Genomic DNA, 25,278 nt, shown 5'->3' on the forward strand with positions numbered 1-25,278 from the left:
GAACTACCACCTTGCAGTCCCAACATTTACAAAAGATAAAAATGTAAGGCAAATATCCTTGAAACACAACAAAAACCACACTTCTGTATGAAAGCAAAGTTTCCTGGGTCTACTGAAATCCCACTTTCAAGGAATAAGGTTTCAAAAGGCTCCATTCTGTTAGCAATCCTGGCATCGTCACAAAAAGTCAGTAGCGTTTCTGAATGATGGAAGTATAATATGACAGAACTTTCTAGTCTCATTTCCACCAAAGCATACCATCTTGTTAGGTAAGTATCTGGTCATGAAAAAGCTTTAATCCCAGAACGCGGCTCAAAAGATAAGATTCAAATCTAATGTGAGTCAATAAATACATAAACCTATAATAAAGCATCATATACACTGCACCCACCACCTTCCTTTACAGTCTGCTGAACCATACTAGTTGCCATAACAAAAAAAGTATCAACACTATAGCAGTTTTGATAAACACATTCAAAGCTTAATGCATCTCATATTAACGTGGCAGAAAAGCTTACGCTATTGTTCAAACAAATCTTTCATCATAAGGGAAACGCGAAAACTGACAAAGGCATTTTTAAAAAAATCCTGAGGCTTGGTTTGCATCAGAGTGCAACAGTTCTAGAAAACTTCAAATTAATGGGTTGGATCCTATGACTCCTTTCTGCTGACTTGGATCCTATGATTCTCTTCTGCTAAGCCTTCTTTCAAAGAACAATTCCTTCCACTGGAGGATGACTTTCTGATGGAGAAAAGTCTTTCTTTGTTGAAAGAAATCTTTCTGTTGGAAGACTACTTTGTAGATGGAAGCCATACAATCCAACCGGATAAAATTAGCCAAGGATTCTGGATGTAGGATTTAAACACTTTCTAAGAAACTGCACGTCTCATACTAAATTTGGGCTTAAAATTTAGTTGCCAACTGGTTTTACTAATGCTTCTGCTTTTTAAGCCATTTGTGTCTTATACTGGAGAGGCAGTTTGGTGTTGTGGTTGAGTGTGTGAACTCTTATCTGGGAGAACCAGGTTTGATTCCCCACTTCTCCACGTGCACCTGGTGATGTGACCTTGAGTCAGTCACAGGTTCTCGTAAAACTGTTCCTCTCAAGAGCTCTCTCAGTTCCACCTACCTCACAGAGTGTCTGTAGTGGGGAGGGGAAGGAGATTGTAAGACGCTCTGAGACTCCTTTGGGTAGCAAAGGGCAGGGTATAAATCCAATGTCATCAAATCTTAAATATGTAGACTCTTTGTGGAACTTTTTATAAGGTACTTCTAAGGTTGTTCTAAATGACTTACATGTTCTGGTCAACGACTGTAATAATAAACTGACTGAAAAAAATGTCTTCATCTTAGTTTTTAATTGTTAAGCTGTCCTGAGCAGGACTCTGAAGATGCAGCATAAAAATACTGGGGGGGGGGGGGAGGGTCAAATCAGCATTTATTCTTTGAACAATATTCTCAAACTTGGACCACTCTCATGCCAATCCAGCTAACATGAAAATGAGCCCTTCCAGTTTCTAGAAATGTGGGCAGCATCTCTGTTTCAGGAGATAGGGACAGAAACAGATTTCCCCTGGAAACTTACAGAGACCGCTTTTAAAATAAAGCAGAAGTGGTTTGTCTTGCTTGGTTCTGAGGGTGCTAGAGGACAGAGTCTCTTTGTGGGGCATGTGTGGTTTACCATACACTTTGAAATAAGGCTGTTTGGCACAGAGCAGGTGTTGCTAAGAAAGAAAGGGAAGACTTGGAAGTGTGCCACAAAAATTTTATTTCAAAATGGACATTCCTGGATTGCTGAAGTCTGAGAACTTGCACTCTAGGATATCATGTGAGTGGGTAATGGAGGGACGGGAAGTTGAAAAAAGAAAATTTTGGTTGCCATGTTAGACAAAAGCTTATGGAAAACATTATGTGACTATTTAAATGTCATCTAAAATGTCTTATGTAGAAGAACGTTGCTTGGGCACCAGCAAGCGTTCTGCAATGCTGTATGATTAGGATCTCGGGAGACCCAAGTTTAAATTCCTGCTCTACCATGAAAGCTTGATGGGTGACCCTGAGCCTGTTACACACTTACACCCTAACCAAACTCACAGGGATGCTGTGAGGATAAAATGGAGAAAAAAGAACAATGTAAACTGCTTTGGATCCCCACTGAGGATAAAGGCAGTGTATAAACTCAGCCCCGTGGCACAGAGTGGTAAAGCTGCAGTACTAAGCTCTGCTCATGACCTGAATTCGATCCTGGAGGAAGCTGGGTTCAGGTAGATGACTGGGGAAGGCAACAGCAAACCACCCCATAAAAAAGTCTGCCATGAAAACGTCATGATGCAACGTCACTCCAGAGACAGAAATGACTGGTGTTTGCACAGGGGACTACCTTTTGGGTTTTTTTTAAATAAATAATGTAAATCAATAAATATGATGACTCTTCATGGGTTTTCACTGCCACCTGAAAGAATATCAGTAACTTCAAGAAAATGTTCTTAATATATAAAAGCGAGACAGCAAAATGCACCACTACCAGATGTAACAAAGCACTGAACATGCCTTAGTATTTGATGCAAAAAAAACCCCAGAGCACAAGGTGTATTCGAACCTCTATCCTGGCGGACAAAGGTCGACTTTCTGCTTAAAGTGGAATCCAAGAGTGCCCAACCTCTTTAACCTTACTTCTTGGGACAGGCACCCCCAAACTTCCTGGCTGCCCTCTTCTGCACTTTTTCCAGCTCTGTGATGCCTTTTTTGAGATACAGTGACCAGACCTACACACAGTATTCCAAACGAGGTCCCACTATAGATCTATACAGGGGCATTATAGTATCAGCCATTTTATTTTGGACCCCTTTTTAAATAATCCTCAACAAAGAATTTGCCTTGTTCACTGCTGCAGCACACTGGGTTGACCCTTTCACTGAGCTATCTACTAGGATGCCAAGAACTTTTTCCCTCTCAGCAAGTTCAGAACCCATTAGCCTGTGTCTGAAGTTGGAATTTTTTGTTTTAATGTGCATCACTTTACACTTGCCAATACTGAACTTCACCTGCCACACTGTTGCACAATTGCCCAAATTAAGAGAAGATGATGATATTGGATTTATATTCCACCCTCCACTCCGAATCTCAGAGTCTCAGAGCGGCTCTTGCAAGCTATTCACATTCCTCTTGCAAGTGATTCACATTCAGCCTTGGTGTTCACTATTCTGAATAATTTCCCGTCATCAGAAAACTTGGCCACTACACCACCCACCCCCAATTCCAGATGATTTATGAATTAAACTAGGAATAAAGCCCATTGTGAAGAAAAATACAACAGGCTCAAGAACGAGGCTCTGGGTGAGTGCACCCCCAACCCTTGGTGTCTTCTCATCCACCCAAGTGAAGGCATTCACTCCCCCCCACCTCAAAGGGGGGCTGATCTCTGCCATCCGGAGAGCAGTTATAATTCTGAGTGATCTCCAGTTCTCACCTGATGATTGGCAATAGTGGTTCCTCAGAAGGAAATGGCTGGTTTGGAGGATGGAGTGAATGGTATTGCACCTGTCTGAGGTCCTACCCCTCCTCAAACCCCACCCTCTCCAGACCCCACCGTTTAAATCTCTAGGAATATCCTAAATTGGAATTGGCAACCCTATCTCAAGGGGGGGGGGGGGTTGTAGCAGGAACTCCTTTACATATAATACCACACACCCCTGATCTAGCCAATCCTCCAAGAGCTTACAGTAGAAGAGCCCTATATGCTCTTGGAGGATTGGCAACATCATGGGGGTGTGGCCTAATATGCAAAGGAGTTCCTGCTACAAAAAAGCCCTGCCTATCTCCTTCCCTTTATCTGTCCCTCTGACTTCAGCTTTCCATCGCCTCCCCCTCCCTGCAGCCTCTATTTAAGAAAAGGACAGTCTTTTCCCACAGTAGGGGGGAACCAAAGCTGTTTACATCATTCTCCTCTCCCCCTCTGATCGACATAACGACCACGTGAGGTAGGGTGGGTTGAAAGTCTGTGACTGGTCCAAAATCATTCAGTCAGCTTCCACAGCAAGAAGCTGGGTCACACAGACCCTGCTCTGAAGCTCTAACTCCTATGCCCTGGAACTGGCAGCCCTAAGTCAGGAGTGGCCCCAATGAGTTCTCCTTCAGAGGCCTTTCAGATCAACTCTCTCTCTCTGATAACAATGTTGCTCTTAAGCACAAGACTTTAATCTCTCTCTCTGTGTCTTGCTTTTTCACCTTCTCTTCCTCCCTATCTCTATCTGTATCTAGCCTGCTGACACAGGACACCATTTCCCCCCCCCCCCATCTCTGGCTGTTTCCCTTCCAGAGGAGGAGAGGGAGGAGACCTCAGCCCATTGAGGGAAGGCTTTCTCTGGGTCTTTCCCTCCTCCTCCCTCAGCCAATCGAGGGAAGGCTTTCTCCAGCTCTTTCCCTCCTCCTCCCTCCCTCAGCCCATTGAGGGAAGGTTTTCTTTGTCTCCTCTGCAAAGCAGTGACTCAATTATTGTCTGTCCTGGGCTGGAGGGTGAGGGTTGCTCTCCAATGAGACTGAGAAACAGGCAAGTCAGCCAATGGGAGATTAGGTGAACCCGTGACCAGTCAGTCTGGTGAATTATATTACAGAGGAGAGAGCACCAACCCCAATACTGACTTTTGCGGGAACCCACTGCTCACCTCCCTCCACTAGGAGAACTGTCCATTTATTCCTGCTCTTTGCTTCCTGTCATTTAACCAATTTTTAATCCATAAGAGGATCTCCTCCTGTTACTTAGGAGTCTTCAGCAAGGTACCACTTGTTGAAAGCCTTTTGGAAGTCCAAGCCCATGATGCCAAAAACAGGTCTTGAAGACTCGTGTTGCACATTCAGCCCCAGAAATGTGGCCTGACAAATCCGTTCCTTGGAGTACATGAGTAAGTAAATACTTCGATGGGGAAGCAGCTGCTAGACTGGAGAACCAGAAGGCTCATCTGAGTCTGACACATAATCACCGTCCTCATGCATACAGTGTGTAGATGAACTGGAAGTGTCTCTTTGACAATAAGGCGAGGCAGGGTTGTGAGAAAAGAGGAGTGTCATTGTTGGTTGCAAGTTGTATAGTGGTAACCGCCATGTCCAGCGGGTCCTCCATCCATCAAGGAACATGGACGGAGCCTTTCATGGGCTGTTTTGACCTCCCAGTCCACCCCTGTTTCTGAATGACAGAAATCAAAGTTTGGATTGTGCTCACCTAGCAAACCCCAAAATGACCGCCAAGATCTTGCAAGACGTCAGTGTGTGTTTATTTCATAAAGCTACATGTACTGCTTGCATTATGGAAGGGGGGTGGTGGTTAACTGTTCAATGTTTGGGGGGGGGGGGGAGTTATTTTTAGATTTTTCTGTAAACTTTTGAGCTTCCCTCAGCGTGGTAGAAAAATCTCCACTGTCTGTTTTGGTGCCACTGGGTGAATTCTTTGATCCACACTGTATGATCTGGTTCAGAATCATCTCTGGAGTACATGACTGGATACTCTGATGGGGAAGCAGCTGCTAAACAAGGGATTGATAAGGAGAAGAACCAGAAGGCTTATCTAAGTCTATCATCATCACTGTCCTCACGCATACAATGTGAAGATGAGGCAAAAGTGTCTCTTTGACACTGAGGAGAGGTGAAAGGATTATACACAAAAAAAATCAACAAATCATCTAAAACTTTTTAGAATAAGAAACGCTAATGTTCATAGAAGGCTACTTCAAGAGAAGTTCCCTAACATTGCTGTGTCAGACAAAAAGAACTAAGGAAGAAGGTGCCTCTGCTTTGGCCATGTGCGTTTCTGTGGCGTGATCTTCTAAAAGCTAGTTCTAGAAGTTTTGGAATCATACCTCTGCACAGCTGCAAATCCCACTGGAAAGAGACCAAGAGCACATACACCACCATCGGTTCCTTGAAGGAAGGGTTGGATAAAAATATAAAGCCTTCTGACCTCTGTCTACACGCTTTAGTTCTTCCTATTCATGACGTGCTCTTAAATACTCTGAATTTTGTTTTGGCATGCCACGGTGAACTAGTCATATTCCGGCTGAACACTGCAGAATAAAAGTCAAATATTTAAAGAGGACAGGTCCTCTTGTGGATCAAAAAATGGCTGAGTAATAGGAAGCAGAGAGTGAGTATAAATGGGCAGTCTTCGCAATGGAGGACAGTAAGCAGTGGGGTGCCGCAGGGCTCGGTACTGGGTCCCATGCTCTTTAATTTGTTCATAAATGATTTAGCGTTGGGAGTGAGCAGTGAAGTGGCCAAGTTTGCGGATGACACTAATTTGTTCAGGGTGGTGAGAACCAGAGAGGATTGTGAGGAACTCCAAAGGGACCTGTTGAGGCTGGGTGAGTGGGCGTCAACGTGGCAGATGCAGTTCAGTGTGGCCAAGTGCAAAGTAATGCACATTGGGGCTAAGAATCCCAGCTACAAATACAAGTTGTTGGGGTGTGAACTGGCAGAGACTGACCAAGAGAAAGATCTTGGTGTCGTGGTAGATAACTCACTGAAAATGTCAAGACAGTGTGCGTTTGCAATAAAAAAGGCCAACGCCATGCTGGGAATTATTAGGAAGGGAACTGAAAACAAATCAGCCAGTATCATAATGCCCCTGTATAAATCGATGGTGCGGTCTCATTTAGAGTACTGTGTGCAGTTCTGGTCGCCGCCCCTCAAAAAGGATATTATAGCATTGGAAAAAGTCCAGAAAAGGGCAACTAGAATGATTAAAGGGCTGGAACACTTTTCCTATGAAGAAAAGTTGAAACGCTTGGGACTCTTTAGCTTGGAGAAACGTCGACTGCGGGGTGACATGATAGAGGTTTACAAGATAATGCATGAGATGGAGAAAGTAGAGAAAGAGGTACTTTTCTCCCTTTCTCACAATACAAGAACTTGTGGGCATTCGATGAAATTGCTGAGCAGACAGGTTAAAATGGATAAAAGAAAGTACTTCTTCACCCAAAGGGTGATTAACATGTGGAATTCACTGCCACAGGAGGTGGTGGCGGCCACAAGCATGGCCACCTTCAAGAGGGGTTTAGATAAAAATATGGAGCAGAGGTCCATCAGTGGCTATTAGCCACAGTGTGTGTGTGTGTGTGTATATATATATAAAATTTTTGGCCACTGTGTGACACAGAGTGTTGGACTGGATGGGCCATTGGCCTGATTCAACATGGCTTCTCTTATGTTCTTAAAGATGGGTATAGAAGCGTACTGATTTCCAAGGAGAAAAAAGGCCCTTATCCTTGCCGTTGCTACCAAATGACCCCACAATTCAATGAAGACATAAGAATGCCCTTACACAAGCAGCAGTCTAACATCGTTAAATATTTGATCATGGTCAAACAGTGAACAGTCAATTGACTGCCATTTCCAAGACTACCTCAAACTCATCCTAACAACACAGCTCAGAGAGAGAGAGCAAACAGAATCTTGGTAGGTATTACAACCCAGAAGGGTTCCCTCCCCCCCCACCCCCCGCATTATGCCATTGGGAGGGGGAGTTTTGGGCAAAATGGAAATCTGAAATATTTATTTTCTCAAATATAAATTATTACTTCAAGAACATTAACTGCATTACATATAAGACATCACAAATAAATGTACTATTTAATTTAAAACATTTACAAGTACATCCAGAGGTATAGCAGAGCTGTAAGTTGATGCTCCCTGAGATACCTTAGTAGGTGATGACAACTATCAAAATAAGTTTACTTTAAAAAAAACTAAAAAGTTGTCCATGAAAGAAACACAAAGTATGTCTTTAAAAGGATTAAGTGGATCATGCTTTTACATGAGGCAAAATAAATGTGAGCAGGCAAGAAGGACCATTGGGTACTTACCGTGAGGGGTCCTTCTCCTCTGAGGCTAGTAGGGCTCCTTGTGGGTGGTTCCCAACCCATCAGTAGGGAGGTAGGACTAAATTTTCAACTTCCTGTTTCCGTTGGGAGTCACCCTCAACTCAGTTCGGCAACTCCTGCAAGCAGGAGGAACCTTTCTTCTAACTCAAAAAATATAACTGATATAACCATTAGAACTAGAATAAGGCAACGAAAACAGGACAGAAATAGATAGCATAGTTGAAAAAAACAGGGTAACAGGAGTATTTGCACTTTCTTGAGAACCTATAACTTGAGTTTTTCTCTCTGTTTCTGCTTCATATAAATATTTTTAGATATCTGATGCACATCGATGGCGAGAATTGAAGGGCAGGGCCAAGGTGTCCTACTATCCTCAGAGGAGAAGGACCCCTCACGGTAAGTACCCAATGGCCATTCTCCCTCTGTGGGACATCTTAAAAGCAGTGTCCCTAGATAGTGGGAGGGATCTCACCATCAGCGTCCCTCAGAATATGTTGCAGCACTTTTCTTCCAAATGCAGCATCAGCAGAATCATATGCATTAATTTTGTAATGCCTGATAAAGGTTGAGATTGATGACCACGTAGCTGCTCTGCAAATTTCCTCTACAGATGCCATTAGATAAGGCTGCATTTGCTGTTGCGCTTCTCACCGAGTAAGCTGTCAAACCTTGTGGCGGCAGAAGTTTTTGAGCTTTATAGGCCTCAGTAATACATAAACGTAGTGATTTGCTAATGCCAGCATTAGACATTCTTTTGCCTGTGTGTGGTGGAGATATATTTATGAACAGAAAATCTGTTTTGAGGCAGCTCTTGGTTCTCTCAATAAAGCATCTTAGAGCCTGTCTGACGTCCAATTTATGCCACAACTTCTCTTTGGGATGTACCGGATATGGACAAAATGATGGTAAGTAGATCTGTTGAGCCCTATGAAAACTAGAGTTCACCTTTGGTCAAAATGTGGGATCCATTCTGAGCACCACCTTGTCCTTGTGGAAGATACATAAATCCTTGTGGACTGAAAGCCCTCCCAATTCAGATACTCCTCTGGCAGAAGATATGGCCACCAGAAATATAACCTTCATTCTAAGGAATGACAAGGAAATCTTTTTTATAGGGTCAAAAGGCGAAAGTAGGAAATCTGTGCGACTGGGGAGGGAGAGAAAGAGTGGCACCTCTCAAAAACCTAGTGATATGAGGATGCCTATTCAGCGTATTTTTGCCATCTAAATTTAATACAGAAGCAAGTGCTGCCACTTGACAATGAAATGTGGCTGCTTTGAGCCCTGAATCCAAGTCGTCCTGAAGAAATTGTAGAATTTCTTTCACCCTAGGTTTCAAAAGGTTAGTCTTTTTCCTTCTGCCCCAACGGATGAACGCTTTCCTGGTCACATTATATATACGGGCCGTAGAAGGTTTCCGAGAAGCAAACATTTTTTGTGTCACCTGATCCAAGTATCCCAGACTTTGCAACTTTGACCTCTCAATTTCCATGCGGTCAAATGAAACCACTCCAGGCGCGGATGACATATCGGCACTTGATACAGAATGTCTTCTGATACTGGCAAGGTTAGCGGAAGATCTGTTGATAACTCTTGAAGATCCGCAAGCCCGGGACGTCTTGGCCAGTATGGAGCTACCACTATTATCTCGGCTTGAAGTAGTCTGATTCTCCTTATCAGCCTTGGTAAGAGTGGAATTGGTGGAAAAGCAAATAGTAAGGTCTGCGGCCACTTGGCTGTTAATGTGTCTGTGGCCTCCGCTTTCGGATGAAAAAAGTGTGTGAAGCACTTCAGTTTGTTGTTGTACGGGGATGCAAATAGATCCACTTCTGGTTGTCCAAAGTGATCCACTATCATCTGGAATACACTGTGCTTCAACGCCCATTCGCCCCGACATATTTGCTGACGACTGAGCCAATCTGCTTGAATATCGGTAGAGCCCTTCACATATTCCGCTCTTATTGAAGCTATGTGAAATTGTGCCCAATTTAACAGACGAGTCGCTTTCTTGAGAAGAAAAGTAGATTTAGATCCTCCTTGTCTGTTTACGTATGCTTTCGCAGAAACATTGTCTGTTCTGACTAATACGTGGCAGTTGTTGATCCTTGCAGCAAAATGCATCAACGCTAGTCTAATTGCCCTCAGTTCCAAAACACTGATCAGAAGCTTGGACTCCTCCTGGTTCCAGGTGCCCTGGACTGGAACACTGAAGCATGTGGCTCCCCAGCCTGATAGACTGGTATCTGTATATATTTGAATCCATTTTCCGATCCAAAACTGTTTTCCCTGAGTCAGGTGGGAAGTCTTTGTCCACCAGCATAGGTCCATCTTTAGTTTCAGTGGAACCCTCAATGAACAGCCCATCTTCTTTGAGATGCAGTATTGGTAGGGTCGTAAGAAGTTCTAGAGTGGTCTGGAATAGAACCCGCCCCATTGGATGACATTTACTGTTGCAATCATTAAGCCTTGTAGCGCTGCTAACGACATTAGAGATGAGTTCTTGCTCTGAATTACTGCTACAGTTGCTTCCCTTACCTTTTGCGCCTTGTGAAGTGGTAAAACTAGGCGATTTGTAATGTGTCTATTATAACTCCCAGGTGTTCTAGGCGATGTGTTGGCTCCAGTGAACTCTTGTGACTGTTGATTTTGGCTCTGCAGAATCTGGATGGTCTTGTTGGTGTCCAACTGTGCTCTTTCCAATTTTGGCACTCTTATATGGCTGTCGTCTAAGTAAGGGTGAATGTGAATACCCTGTTCCCTCAGCAGGATGACTAAATTGACCAATACTTCGGTGAACACTCTTGGAGCTGATGATAGGCCAAATGGTAGTGCTCTGAACTGCATATGATGGTTAAGATAGCAAAATCGAAGGAACCTTCTGTGACCCACAAAGATTGGTATACGTAGGTACGCCTCCGTGAGATCTACTGAAGTTAATAGTTCTCGTGGTTGTAGGGCTTCTGTTACCGAATGCAGTGTTTCCATTTGAAATTTCTTTGACAGGATGAATGTATTCAGATATTTTAGATCTAACACTGCTCTCCAGTCGCCTGATCTTTTCAGCACTGTGAAAAATATCGAATAAACTCCTTTCTTCTGTTCTTCCGGAGGAACGGGTTCTATTGCCCTTATTTCTAAAAGATGTTGAATTGCTTGAATTGTGCAATCTCTTTTTACTGGATTTGTATGAGCAGTGAGCAGTGGTTGCGTGGTATTTGACTGAATTCTATTTTGTAACCGTCAGAGACTATTTCTTCGCACCAAGCGTCCATTGTTGAATTCTGCCACTGATGCTGAAAATGGAAGAGGCGCGCTCTGTCTGGAATTATATCGCAGTCATGATTTGTTTAGTTTGTTGTCTCTGTCCGATCTTTCTGTCTGTTTGCCTCCAAACTTGTTGAATCTGTTCGAGGTGCTGCGACGAAAGGGCTGTTTATTGGAATTCCAGGCTCCTCTTCTATCATCTTGTCTAAGCCGTGGTAACGTGTGTTGCGCACGAAAGAAAGATTGAAACCTGTCTGTTGTCTTGACGATGAAGAAACTTGGGCCTTCTTCTTGTCTTTAGTATCTACTAGTATTTTATCTAAGTCTTGGCCAAAGAGGTGCCCTCCGTGAAATGGATAAGTCATCACAATATTTTTAGAATGTGTGTCTGCCAACCACACCCTCAACCAAACAGAACGTCTGGCTGCCGTTGATGAAGCAATAGCTCTGGCAGCGAAGATCATGGAGTCCAGGGAGGAGTCTGCCAGGAAGGATACAGCCTCTAAGACCAGATTGGTCCCTTCCACCATGCAATGGTCTTTCTCTGGGATCCTTGAGATAATTTTCCTCATCCATACAATTGAAGCTCTTGCCACCATGGGCCCTACTGCCGATGCCTTAAGCGCCACAGAATGTGCCCTTCGTAAGACAAACTCTGTCTTCTTGTCAATATGATCTTTTAGTGTGCCTTGGCCATCTTCTGACACCAGAAAGTATCTCTGAAGAGCTGCAATTGAAAAATCAACTAAAGGAATCTGCAAGAAATTGTAAGTAAAAGAATATAACTGGTAGAGCTTTTTTAGAAATCCTGAGTACTGTTTATTAGCAAATGGTTTTCTCCATTTTGCTCTGATCTGCCTTTCAAAATACATTGGAAATGGAAAAGCCTTGGCATAGGATGCCCTTTGTGGAAAAAATTCCATATCCCCTTATGTTTTACTTTTGATTTTCCAGCTTCCTCCTCCTCATCCTCAGCATCAGGATCATCATGAAGATCTAATGCTGTGAGGGTTCTAATGAGTAGGTATTGATAGTCCTCCATTTTAAAGAATCGTTGGGCAGACTTTGGGACCTCAATATTTAAATCTTCCTCATCTGAGAGGAATTCCCCTTCTTCTTTGTCACTGGTTCTATCAGACTGGTCATCTCCTCTAGAGGGAGAGGAATCTCTTCCTCTATTTGGAGAGGAAACCTGTTTTTGTGCTGCCTTGGTAGGTCACTTACCCTTCCCTTTTGGTCTTCTAGTAGGGGAGGGTGATGATGATGAAAAGGAATGTGATCTGCGGCTCTCTTCGTACTGCAATGCTTACAAAAGGTCTGCGTTTCCTCTCTCATTTGACCTTTAAGTACAGAGAAGAAATCGCTAGGGAGCAGCACAGGAACCAAATCCTCTTGTGCAATACCTGAAGTAACCTCTAGTTGGTCTACTCGAGAGTAATGTGTAAAGGCTGTGCTAGACTCAGCCGTGGATTGGGGCCCTGAAATTAGCGCTCTACCACTGTTAAACAGCCTGGTTCGCGTGCCTCACCATCTCCGCCAGACTGGGAAAGATCTGGATGGCCCAAGGCCTGCATTCTGCCTTTCGCCGGGGCGTCTTTCTCTTTGCAGCCCGTTTTGGCACGCTTTTTTGAGGTGCCGCGTGAATGCGACAACGACGGGGAGATCCGCACAAGCCTCTCTTGGGTCTTGTCGGCTCCACTAACCCTCTGTTCACTCAAGGGCTCACACTCCCCGCAGGAGAGGATGCCGTCCTCCTCAGAGTGCCTCATTCGCAGGAGCCCACGATGATCTCAAGGCCCGTTAGAAGTACTGGGCACAAAATGGCAGTTGGGACACCCGAAGGCGACTCCCGGCCAGGGAAAGGAAATATTGAAAGTTTATCAGAGGAAAAGATAAGAGGGAGGATTAGACAATAGTATGATGAGTAGATAGGTAGCAAAGGATCAAGAAATTGAGTAAAAGTATCTAGATGAAGAGAATAATAGTAGCAGACAATCCTATATTTGATGCTCTCCCTACATAGGCAGGAAAAGAACTGAGTTGAGGGTGACTCCCAACGGAAACAGGAAGTTGAAAATTTAGTCCTGCCTCCCTACTGATGGGTTGGGAATCACCCACAAGGTGTCCTATGCCTCAGGGGGAGAACTGGATAATTATGCATGCTTGTAGTATACAGGAGTTAAAACTATCCAATATTATACATGGTTCTAGAAAGCTGTTTCATAGTGTTTCAAAATCACTTTGAGAAACAACTTCTTTTGAAAATCTTGACTGATTGATCATACTCATACTAGAAGAGACGTTTTGTAGGAATTACCCCCTCCCTTAATTCTGCCACAAATTGTAAAGAAGCCCCTAAGAACCCTTCCCTTGTCTAGTTGCTTAGACAGTTTTAAGAAAAGTCTGCTTGACGACTACCAAAGTATTTGCAAATTAAATTTCACTTCAAAAGGCATTCTCTCAAAGTTTGCCACTGGGCTGACAGACATCAACGCCTTTCACTATATCTTATCTATCATCACCTGAGATGTAGAAAAAAAGTCAACCATAGAAAACAGATGCTGTAATAAATAAGCAAAAGTTATTATCTGGATAGGGTAAAACACACCAACACCACAGGAAGGATCACCAGCATAATTAGATGTCAAGTTCAACTTTGTAACACTGAAAATACTGAACTATTTAACATAACATATTATCATTAAACACATCATAAAGCACTAATTTTGGGGAACCAGTCACGTCTGCAGAAAAACCTGAAAAGTTACGAACAATGGAGGAAATGCGTTTACATCCCCCCCCCCCAAAAAGGGGTGTTGTCCGCACATGCGCCGCAAATATAACAAATCAACTTCAAACTATGGTATGACATATCTTGCCCAGCCACAGATGAGGAGCCCGCATTCGAACGATCGCATTAATCACAGTTTAGTTAAACCGCAGCTATTTAAGCCAAACCAAGGGGGGAGGGTTCTTAAGCAAGCGACACTCTTAACCTAAGCAGCCTATAAGGATAATGAAACATATTTAAGTTGTCTCTACAACATGCAATGTATAAAGATGCTTGGAATACTAAAATAGTAATATCTAAGTCTTGGCTTAGATACTATTATTATTAAACAATTATTCAACTCTGTGTAATGCTAGCACTTTAAAAAGTGGTGCTGGTACCAAGGAAATGGAAACATTTTTGTTAGCCCAGCAACCAAAATGAGTTTCTACTTTACAAGAATCGGAAATATTATACACCACTTGAAGCTGAGAATTCGTATTATGTATCTTGAATGATTTCCCATGCTATATCTTCAACGTAGCTCCCATGGCTGACTACTTTGCTCTCTGTATGAAATGGCAGAACAGACTAGTCTCACTGCTTCCAGATGTCTTTGTATTATTTTACTGGCCTCAAAGGCCCTTTATCATGTTTACACACCATCATCAACTTACATGGCACTTAACAGAGTTTCAAGACAACAGACCCCTACACTGAGCACCTTTTCAATATAGACATATACATTATGCCAATAAAGGTTGTTGTTATAGACATATATAACAAGGGGAGGGGAGGGGAAGAGGGAAAATATATGTTAATTCTATTTGCATATATAAGGCTTAAGTTATAGCAGAAGGTGAGCTTTGAGGACAGATCTGCAGTGAGAGACACAGAGCACCGTGCAGGTATTCTAAACAGTATTTATAGGCATAAGGGCCAGAAGGAAGAGAGGGCAGAATCATATGAGGGAAAAGGAGCCCTTCAGATAGAATCACAGAATCATAGAGTTGGAAGGGACCTCCAGGATCATCTAGTCCAACCCCCTGCACAATGCGGGGAAACTCACAAATTTTTGTTCTTCAGTACACAGTCGAGTCCGACTCTTTGCGAGCCCATGGACAAAGTCACGCCAGGCCCTCCTGTCTTCTACCATCCTCTGAAGTCTGCTCAAATTCGTGTTAGTTATATTAGTAACACTGTCCAGCCATCTCATCTTTTGCCGTCCCCTTCTTTTGCCTTCTGTCTTTCCCAGCATCAGGATCTTCTCCAGTGAGTGCTCCCTTCTCATCTGGTGGCTAAAGGATTTGAGCTTCAGCTTCAGCATCTGATCTTCCAGGGAACAGTCAGGGTTGATTTCCCTTAGGTCTGACTGATTGGATCTTCCTGCAGCCCATGGGACTCTCAAGATTCTTCTCCAGCACCACAGCTCGAAAGCATCTATTCTTCTGCGCTCGGCCGTCCTTATAGTCCAACACTCACAGCCATACATTACTACTGGGAATACCATAGCTTTGGCTATACAGACTTTTGTTGGCAGGGTGATGTCTCTACTTTTTATTATACTGCCTACGTTCACCATAGCTGTCCTCCCAAGGAGCAAATGTCTTTTAATTTCATGGCTACAGTCACCATCTGCAGTGATACTGGATCCCAGAAATGTGAAGTCTGTCACTGCAAAAACCTCCCCCTAAATTCACAGGATTTTCAGTGCTGTCAGATGGCCATCTAGCCTCTGTTTAAAAACCTCCAAGGAAGGAGAGCCCACCACCTCCCGAGGAAGCCTGTTCCAATGAGGAATCGCTCTAACAGTCAGGAAGTTCTTCCTAATGTTAGATAGCTATACAAGGAGCAAAAGTCACAGGCGGAGGTGTCCTGGGATGCAAGAATGAAGAAAGGGAGTAACCATGGAGGATCAGGTAAAGACGAGTTCACGCAGGATCCAGGAGCACTCTCTTAATTCCAAATCATTCAGTTTCTCTTACATGAACTTAAGTAATCACTTTTTAAGAATTCTTTCATAAAACAGACATTTATACTTTCAATTTCAGACAAGTCTCCTAATCATTTATAAGCTTAAAACATGCATTCATGTGTCTGTGTTGAAGTGTCCTAGAAAGAAAATTCATTTACAGTGTTTCTATCCCACCTACTCGCCAGATGTCTTTTCTCCAATCTCAACAATAAAACCAATAAAAATGGACAAAATAATATAAAATACACTATGCAAATAATAAGGACACAAATAAAACAAGGAACAGCAAACGCATAAACAAAGCATATATTTGGAGGATCTGCTTCTCCCCCCCCCCCCTTCCCCAACTGAGGCCAGATGGAAGGCAAGTCAAGAAAGGACCTCTTCAGTCCTGGCACCAAAGCGATGGGATTTCCTCCCCAAGGAGATTTGTCCATCTCCTTCTACAGTTATCTTCCACCAGCAGGTGAAGACTTTTTCGTTTGTTTTAGTGTATCCCCTAAACCTGTTATGAGGGCCAGATCAGACATGAATGAGACCTTGTCGTGCCGGTTCATGGTAGGCTGGGCCATGTGTGTACCTATTTTAAGATTAGGTAGCAGAGATATAAACTTTATAAAGGGCACAAACACAATTAAAGATTTTTTTAAAAAAACTTAAAACATCCTTAAAACATTAGCACTCATTGATTTTAAAGGTGCTTTCTTTGTATTTATCCCATGGGATCCAGGTAGTTGGGCAATGGAAGCCCCCCCGCACACACACAGGGGTCATTTCTCAGAAAAAGATGTCAGAGCTTATTAGCACAACTTATTTGTATATGCCACACAAGTATCTAACAAGATAGAGTTTGGGAAATAATTTTAAAATTGAACTACATACGTAAACACACATACTTTCTGTAAAAATGTTCAATTTTTAAATTATTTCCTAAATTTTATCTTCTTAGACACTTGCATTTTACTTTGTATTTTTGCTATGGCTTTTTTTGGTTAATGCAATAAAGACTGATTGATTGGTTTTGATTGGTCTTCCTTACAAACATGCCCTTTCCATCTGGCCACATACACACAAAACTATTTTCTCACAGACCAATTTGGCTTTAAAAATACTTCCAACGTTCAAGCACAACACAGATTCATTTACTGAAGTGACAAAGGGACAGACAAAGATATTTTGCCCTTCAAAATTTATAGCACAGGGGCCCAAACAGATTTCAAATCACCAAGAATTTTAGAAGACTAAAAATAAATGGGCTTTGCCCATGTTGTTAGATGCACTGCTTTCAGGAGGAAAATAACTAAGATGAGATGCAGAGTCAAAACCGAGCAATCTATATAACAGATGCCAAGGGGCTCAAATCAGAAGCCTTAAAACAGTGGTCCCCAACCTTTTTGGCCCCAGGGACCGGCTCCAGGGCTGGCCCGCCCACCACGGCCCCAGGGCTGGCAGGGTGGGGGAACAAAATTTGGCCTCACCCCTGTGGTCCCTCCTCCTCCCCACCCCACCAGCACCTCCTCCTCCTTCTTTCGTTTCCCCACGATGCCTCCTCCTCCCCACCCCCTCCCCCGTTTCTCCAAGTTTAAGGCCAGGGAAGGTGGCAGTGAAGTGCCTCCCCAGCTCTTTAAAGGCCGACCCCTCCCCCCCACTAATTAACTGATTGGTGGGGAAACCACGGCAGCAGCGAGCAACCGGCTGAAAAAGCAGCGCTGCCCTTGCCCCCTGGAGGACAAATGGAGGGAGGGAGGCACCATGGGGGCGGGGGGGGGGCAGCACTGCGGGGGGGGCAGCGCAGCCCAGTTGCCAACACCCCATGGACCGCGACCAGTCCATGGCCTGGGGGATAGGGACCCCTGCCTTAAAAGGCTGGTACTGATTCTTTACCAATCAAGGGCTGCATGTCGCAAAAGAACACTCTATTTCAGGCCACACAACAGACACTGTTGGGAAGGAAGACTTCTGAGCTCAAGAGTCAGGAAATCCAGGAGAGTCATTCTAATTTCCATCATATAGTTCTTCTAACTCTGGTGCACAAGCCAAGTGGGAATCCAAAAAGCTGCTCCTTAGCACAACCAAACCACTTCTCTGCCTACTTCCTGCATCCTTGCTGTTTGCCTCTCACACTGACCTAGCTGTGTCCTGCCCTCTTCATTTATTTTGTAGTGGCTTAGTTCAGACTTAGTTCTGAGTCTCTACTGGAGTGACAAATGCCATCCCTGCAAATTCTGGATTGTCTGCATTAATTCCAACTGTTGCTACTCACCTTGCAACAAAGTACTGAGCACATTATGTCTAAGTTAGGGGCGCACAGCGCATTCCTAAGCTGAGGTCTACTGAAGTCACTGGATTCAGAAAGGTGCAATTCTGCTAAGGATCGCATTTTCAGTGACCGCAACAGAGATGAACATTTTTTAATTTATTTGGCTATTTGTAGTCCACCTTTCTCATTGAGATTCAAGCCGATTACAGAGTGTAAATAAAGTACAATCTGTAGGACAGGACATCCAACGAGCGGTACAACAGGGCCTGGACTACAGAAATATGAAAATATGTCAGAGCTGAAACAAAGCAATGAGCATTTTAAACATGATATGTTAAGTGGTATAAAAACTACCTAGTCTGGAGCACACGTACAGTAACAGGTAGAAATACAATAGTATAGATTACAGTCCTACCCCTTTATCAGTGCAACTTTCTGACCATTTCAATACAGTATAGTCCTATTTACCTGTGCAAAAAGCCCTCTTGATGAGCACCCCACTCATAAAAACCTACAAGGCAATTGATTTGTAAACTGAGTGTTTCCTGCGGCTCACTTACTAACATTTCAGGGGTGAGGGGGAGCAATCCCGTTCTAGATAGATCGCAAGGCACCAGCCCAAGGTGTTAATTTGTATACTGTTTATTATTTTCAATTTATAATCTGGTCTTCCCTCAATGGGCTCAGGGCGGGAAACACCAATTAATACAGAGTTAAAATTAATTCATACAATAAAACAATAGGACAATCTTAAAAACAGGTCAGATTCCGCAGATGGCGCTACCAAATGGCATCCACTCCTCTCATGCATCCCTCAGTTGGTATAAGACAAATGACACAGCCTTAAACTAGTGGGTCAATTCAAGAAAATGGTTTAAGCAGGGCAGCCACAGACTGACAAATGTCCACCGCCTTGGTTGATGGCCTGGTGGAATAGCTCTTTCTTACAGGCCCTGCAGAACGGCAACAGTCTCCACAGGGCCCTAATTTCCAATGTTACACCAGGTAGGGGCCAGGACAGAAAATGCCCTGGCACAGGCTGAGGCTAAGTGGACTTCTTTGGGGCCAGGGATCACCAGCAATTGTTGATCCAAAAAGCATAAAGCTCTCCAGGGGGTATATGGGAGGAGGTGAGGCATATGGGAAGAGGTGATAGCATCTACAACTATCCTCTGCCCTATTTGAAAGACATTTAAAACTTCTGCCTTCCAATTCACTGAACACAATCTGACCTTATGCTGTATCATACAGCCTAGGAAGGGCCCCAGAATCTTCTCTACCACACTGAACATGTTCCTGTAACCAGTATCTAACAAGCTCTTCCACATTCCTGACAGACTCCCAAATCCAGACTCTTACATTCAAATACTGAAATACATTTGCTCTTCATGCATCTAATTCAAATAGGAGGTGGTATCCTAATTGCATAACTGCTGGATATTCTAGCATCAAGCTAACGGCAAATGAACTACACATACAAAAGAAAAGGAAAATAACAGTATCTGAATAAGATAGCAGGTACAAAATTAAACACTCTAGCACAATATGGTAGAATTATACATCCAGAACCATTGCACTTATTTTTCCAGGTTTGCTAGACAACTTTCTCTTTCATATATGTTACTCCTTTTTTGAGGTAGGAACTCCTTTGCATATCAGGCCACACACCCCAGATGTAGCCAATCCTCCAAGCGCATACAGGGCTCTTAGTACAGGGCCTACTGTAAACTCTTAAACAATTGGCTACCTCAAGGGTGTTTGGCTTAATAGGCAAAGGAATTCCTGCTACAAAAAAAGCCCTGCTCCTTACACTCTCTAATCAAATCTTGATATAATCAGCTATAGGATAGAATCATAGAGATGGAAGGGACCTCCAAGACCATCCAGTCCAATCCCCTGCACAATGCAGGAAGTTCACAAATACTGCCCCCACACACTCTCCTAGAGACCTCAGTTCCATGCCCAGAAGACAGCAAATAACATTCAGAATCCCTGGCCAAACTGGCCTGCAGAAGAACTGCTTCTTGACTAATGGTCTTCAATATCTTTATGACAAGTTCTCTACCATACCCATTTACCAAATTTACGTAAGTATAATGTACTAAAATAAAAGTTAAATCCTTTAAACTTTTAAGGCATGGAACTTTCTTCCATGGAAAAATGAGAATCTGAAATCTTCTGTCACAACTAAATAAGTCGAGCCAGACAAGATTTCAGTCATAATTGATTAAGAGTCTTACCTTTTAGCAGAGGCAGTGGCGTTAACTCAATAGGCTTGCCCTGAGACCGAAACTGGGAGGAACTTTGCGACCTCTTCTGCCTGGCTTTTCTGACGGACTTCCGAGAAAATCCGTCTACTTTATCCACTGATGGAGGAGTGGTTGGTGCTGAGGACATATCCCTACTGAAAAGAATGAATATTGTTGAAGTTCCCTGGTAAAATATCCTAACTAAAATATTGCAAGAAATATCTTCCTTTTTCTTAACGTCTTTTACACCAAGAAACATCCCTCCTACAAATACCCCTTCTACTTCTGTTTAATATACCTTTTGGGCCTACCAAACAGCTTCATGTTAGCAAAACCATATGGCCTTCATCCTTTTCTAGTAATGTTTTCGTTTCATGGGACCAGTGGCCCCAGATGAAATGCACATTTGTGCACGTCATCATCCTGTGTGTGCATCTCCCAACCTGCCTCAGATGCATCCAGCAAAAAGTGCAACCAGGTGAGCATAACAACATGCACCTGGATACACAGCCACATGCGCACGCCTTCCCAGCAGGATTGAGGTATTCATTCTTTTACTTTGTATTTCATTTCTGACTCTCACTTTCCTTTGGAAAACTCTCATGAGTTACAGCAACCAGATGACCGAGCTGGCATTCTTGTTAAGACAGTGATTCTGCCAGTCCTTGCGCTATTCTAATACACATGCCAGAATCTGACAAAATGTTTATGTTGATCTTCAGTACGCATCCTGTGAAGGCAACATAACTCAATGCTCATTTCTATCGGGCAGGGGTGGCCAAACTGTGGCTTGGGAACCACATGTGGCTCTTTAACACACACTGTGAGGCTCTCAGAGCCCCCGCAGCCCCATTCCTAGGAGGCATTTCTATCTTTAAATCACTTCTCCAAACTAAGCCAGCCAGCAGCTTGGGGAATGAATTTAAAGTTGCTTTCTTTCCACCTCTCCTTCCCTCAACGTATTTGCCTTCTTTCCTTCCTTCCTGTGGCTCTCAAACACCTGATGTTCATGTCTTATGGCTCTCAAACATCTGACACTGATTCTACGTGGCTCTTACATTAAGCAAGTTTGGCCAGCCCTGCTACAGGGTCTGCAGCTGGACAGCTGATGCTATCATGTCCATCAGCCATTTTCCTTTGTTCCAGTTTCTACAATCACAGAAGATAAGCATGATCTTCTGGGTCAGATAGAGCAATTCCCCTCCACACGGCCCTTTCTGGAGGCCTCCAAGGATAACATTCCACGCCCTCACTAAACAGCTTCTTCCTCTAATGAACCGCTCTTCGCTTTGGACCTTTTCCCAATGACTAACCTTAATCTACCTTCCTACATATCAAACTTGTCTTGTGTCTGATCCTTTTAAAATAAATCCATACTGCGGCTCTTCTTTCTATAAAGCAGAGTTCAGCGGGGAAGAGACTGAGATTATAAATTAATTTATTAAGCATACTGTATGCAAGCACCTTTAACAATAAAGCTTTTGCCTATGGCAAATTTTAAATATTTATAACCTATGTACAGAACAGCAGTAATCTTAACAGCTAGATTTCATCCAGCAAATAGTATCAGTTAAATCAATATATAAGCCATTACTCTAGTCAATCAGACTGTACATAAAGTTAAGCACCCGCATAAATCTTTGCAAGGCAAGGAACATTAACGTAATAACAAATTCAGATTTAAATATTCCCTGTCATACATCCTGCAGAAGTGGAACCACTATATCTGAAAGTTGTGCAAATATTTTTTTAAGCAAGTGGACATTAGCTGAATAGGCACACAAATGCTAACTGCAGACACAAAGGTATTTATAGGCTTCACAAGGAACCACACAAGTCCTTGACATTCAGCAGTGAGAGTTGTATTATCTATGATAATCTCTCCCTTATCATCCCATCGTTCTCGTGACTGGTGCTGCATTGTTATCCTGAATTATACAGCCTACACTTAACAGACTAATGATGCTACATTAATAGGATGGTTATCAATTTAAATATTATATACCTCATGAACACGTGAGGGCTCTGTGTAAAGAGTTATAATTCTATTGCTAGATGAGTTGTACTAAACCAGTTTATAACCCATCTCAAAATGGGGGGGGGGGGGGAATGTACTCACAGGGGCAAAAAAAGATGTTACTTATTCTCCCTACATGAATCCGAAATTCCTAAAGCATGCCATCACACTTAAAGCGCAATCCTATGCAGAACTGCACTCTTCGAAACCTATTAACTTCACTGAACTGTGAAGGGTGTAACACTGCTTAGGACTGCACCGTTAGAGCCAATCCTAAGAGATGCTTTCTTAGAAGTCCCCACCGAGTTGTATGGCTCTTACTCCCAAGTGTGACACGGACAGCACCGTAGCCTGGCTGCTGATGGAAAGGATGGTAAACCTCTGGACGGGGCCTCGGAGGTGTCTTCAGCCTACACAGAAATGTTTCCACCAGGTCTCAAAATGGAACTTGCCAACCGTGTTAATGGACAAGTCCTGGAGCAGATCACTTCAAGGGAAAGGATCATTTGTGTCAGCAAGAAGCTTTATAGCGACACTTCTCCGCTGTAAATTTAGTAACAGTTCCTCTCTCTCCCCGCTTTAAAAATTGTTAAGGTCTAATTCCAAGCTGGGCAAGCCTCCGCCACATCAGACAACAAACCCGGATCGTGTTGGGTGGCTTCCCACCCCGACCCATCCCTTCCCCCTCTGTTTTTCCTTTAAGCGACCAGTTGCTCCTCTGGAGATCTTCAATGCAAAATACCGACAGAATCGAGGCTTTTATTTCTCTGCTGTGGCAGCCTCTTTCCCCGCCCCTTTAAGCTTCTGATTACCCCACACACACACCCCGCCTCTCTAAAAGGGGCAGTGCTGTCCAGATTTTTATTTTATTTTTTTTAAACCAACCCTACTTTGAAGAAGAGATTATTCGAAATATACATATTTTTAGGCCCTGGGGGTGGGTAGAGAGAAAGGAAAAGCGTGCTAAAAAACACCGGTCTTGGGCAGCGTTCCCTCTAAGCTGAGTTAGCGTGAGCTACTTCACAGATATTTTTAGCCTCCAGCTCACACCTTTTTGTCTTAGCTCAGGAAGGATGACCCCAGACCACACTAATTGATGCAATGTCCTACAACTTGAACGCCAGTAGCTCACAAAGTAGAATTTTTTTGCTCACAAGACTCTGCAGCTTAGAGCGAACGCTGGTCTTGGGGAAGGGCCCAACAATCCCATGGGGGGAGGGGATATTATAGGAAATGATCTTCAAATAAACGGGGGGGGGGGGGTTGCGATGCCACCGTCCCCGTCCACCAGGAAAGGAAGGCAGGGAAAGCTAAATCCCCGGGCAAAGCCAGCCGCCCGGATCCCAGCCACCGAGCTCTCCCCGGCCGCCGGGGAAGTTACCTTGACCCCTCCTGGTAGAGAATCCAGAGAGAAAAAAGGAAGGCGGGAGGCGATCCCGGCTTGGAGCGGCGAGCCGGGCGGTTCTCCTCCGCCTTGCCGCGCTGCGGTCCCTGCCGCAGGAGGAGCAGCAGCAGCAACCCTGTAGGCCTCGTCGGCCTCCCCCGGCGCAGGGCGGCGTTGGCGGCGTCAGGAGCGGGTTCTGCTCCTCGGTCCCATCCGCGGCTGGCTCGGCCTTCGGCTCCCCTTTTTACCGCCCGAGAGGCCTCCTCCTCCTCCTGCCGCCGCCGCCGCTTCTCCTCTCACATTCCCGGAGAGGGGAAAAGAGGGAGCGAGCGCGGGCCGAGCTGCCTGGCGGGGGGTGCCGCTGAGGAGGAGGCCCTTCCTCTTCGCCCGCTCGTTCCACCCCTTCGCGGGCGTTTCTTTCCTATTGTCGGTCAGACCCTGAAGCTCCGGCCATGGCCTCGCTCTGACTGACTGAGAAGAAGCGGGGCGGCGGGAGGCGGAGGGGGGAAGAGTCCGCCGCCGCGCGCGTGCGCGGTCGCTCCCTCGGCGCGCGCGCGGGCCCTCCTCGCGCAGCCGGACCTGCTTTGCCTGCCTCGCTCCGCCGACAACTCTTCCTCCCTCCTCCCCCCCCCCCCACCCCTTTCCACCCTTCACCAGCAGCAGCCCCGCGCGCCGCACGCACGCCCACTGGACGGAGCCGCCGTCGAACGGAACGGAGCGCGCCTCCTGATTGGCCAGGGAGGGTTCCTTCTTCTCCTTCGCCTTCTCGCCCCCCCCCCCTGCTCCAACCGTCATCGCCTCCTTTCCCCTCACAGCCGCCCCCTCCCCCCACGCCAAGGTCGCCGCTTCGCCTCAGTTTCGTGGGGGGGAAAAAAGCCGTCAGGTAAAAGGGAGGGAGAAGCCCCGGTGGGGCGGGATCCTTACCAAGTGGCGGCTCGGCCGGCGGCAGCAGCGGCGGCGGCCTCGCTTTTCCCCGCGGCTTCCGCGCCTTCGCCTCCCCTCAGGGACGGCGACGGCATGGCGAAAGGGAAGGCTCGCCGGCCGGCCTGGGGTCGTTGAGGAGGAGGAGAAGAAGAAAACAAATAATCCGGCTTCGCTGAGGGGGGCGGCGGAAGAGGCGCTTCCCTCAGCCGCGGAAGGCGAGAGGGCGGCGGAGCGGCTCGTCACGGCAACGACGCCGCCGCCGCCGGCCCCATTTCGCACGTTGACGCGGCTTTTTCTTCCTTCCTTCCTTCCTTCCCCGCCCGGGAAAGGGGGACGGACGAGCCCTGCCTGGCCTCCGGGACACGTGACCGGCGCCGTCCGTGGGTTCCGCCGCTCGGGAGGGGGGGGAGGAAGCGGCGGCGCTCCGCCTTCGCCGTGCGAGGTTGGGGGGGAGGCGGAGGAGAAGAGGGGCGGCTGGCAACAGGAAGCGGCGCATGAACTGCGACGGCTCGCCGGATGCGGGGCGGGCCGCGGCGGGGCGGGCTGGAGGCTTAAAGGGGGCG

The 25,278-nt window shown here is 45.1% G+C and overlaps 1 protein-coding gene across 6 annotated transcripts in view; it reads right to left on the reverse strand.

The window, feature by feature from the left end:
* The window catches only part of PPP2R5E (protein phosphatase 2 regulatory subunit B'epsilon), a 144,170-nt gene that overhangs the window by 114,228 nt on the left and 4,664 nt on the right, over positions 1 to 25,278 (reverse strand). For 2 of the 6 annotated variants that reach the window (XM_060263339.1, XM_060263335.1), the window contains exons 1-2: positions 24,716 to 25,221; positions 20,382 to 20,542 (exon numbers count right to left, since the gene is read on the reverse strand). In XM_060263339.1, the coding sequence (XP_060119322.1) occupies positions 20,382 to 20,542; positions 24,716 to 24,810 (256 nt within the window). In that variant the 5' untranslated portion in view covers positions 24,811 to 25,221. Of the gene's footprint in view, positions 1 to 20,381; positions 20,546 to 23,788; positions 23,851 to 24,715; positions 25,222 to 25,278 lie in introns of those variants that run through there. The other 4 variants (XM_060263334.1, XM_060263337.1, XM_060263338.1 and 1 more) reach the window with 4 other exon arrangements.

Source organism: Heteronotia binoei, chromosome 21, assembly GCF_032191835.1.
Source record: "Heteronotia binoei isolate CCM8104 ecotype False Entrance Well chromosome 21, APGP_CSIRO_Hbin_v1, whole genome shotgun sequence".
Taxonomy (NCBI): Eukaryota; Metazoa; Chordata; class Lepidosauria; order Squamata; family Gekkonidae; genus Heteronotia; species Heteronotia binoei.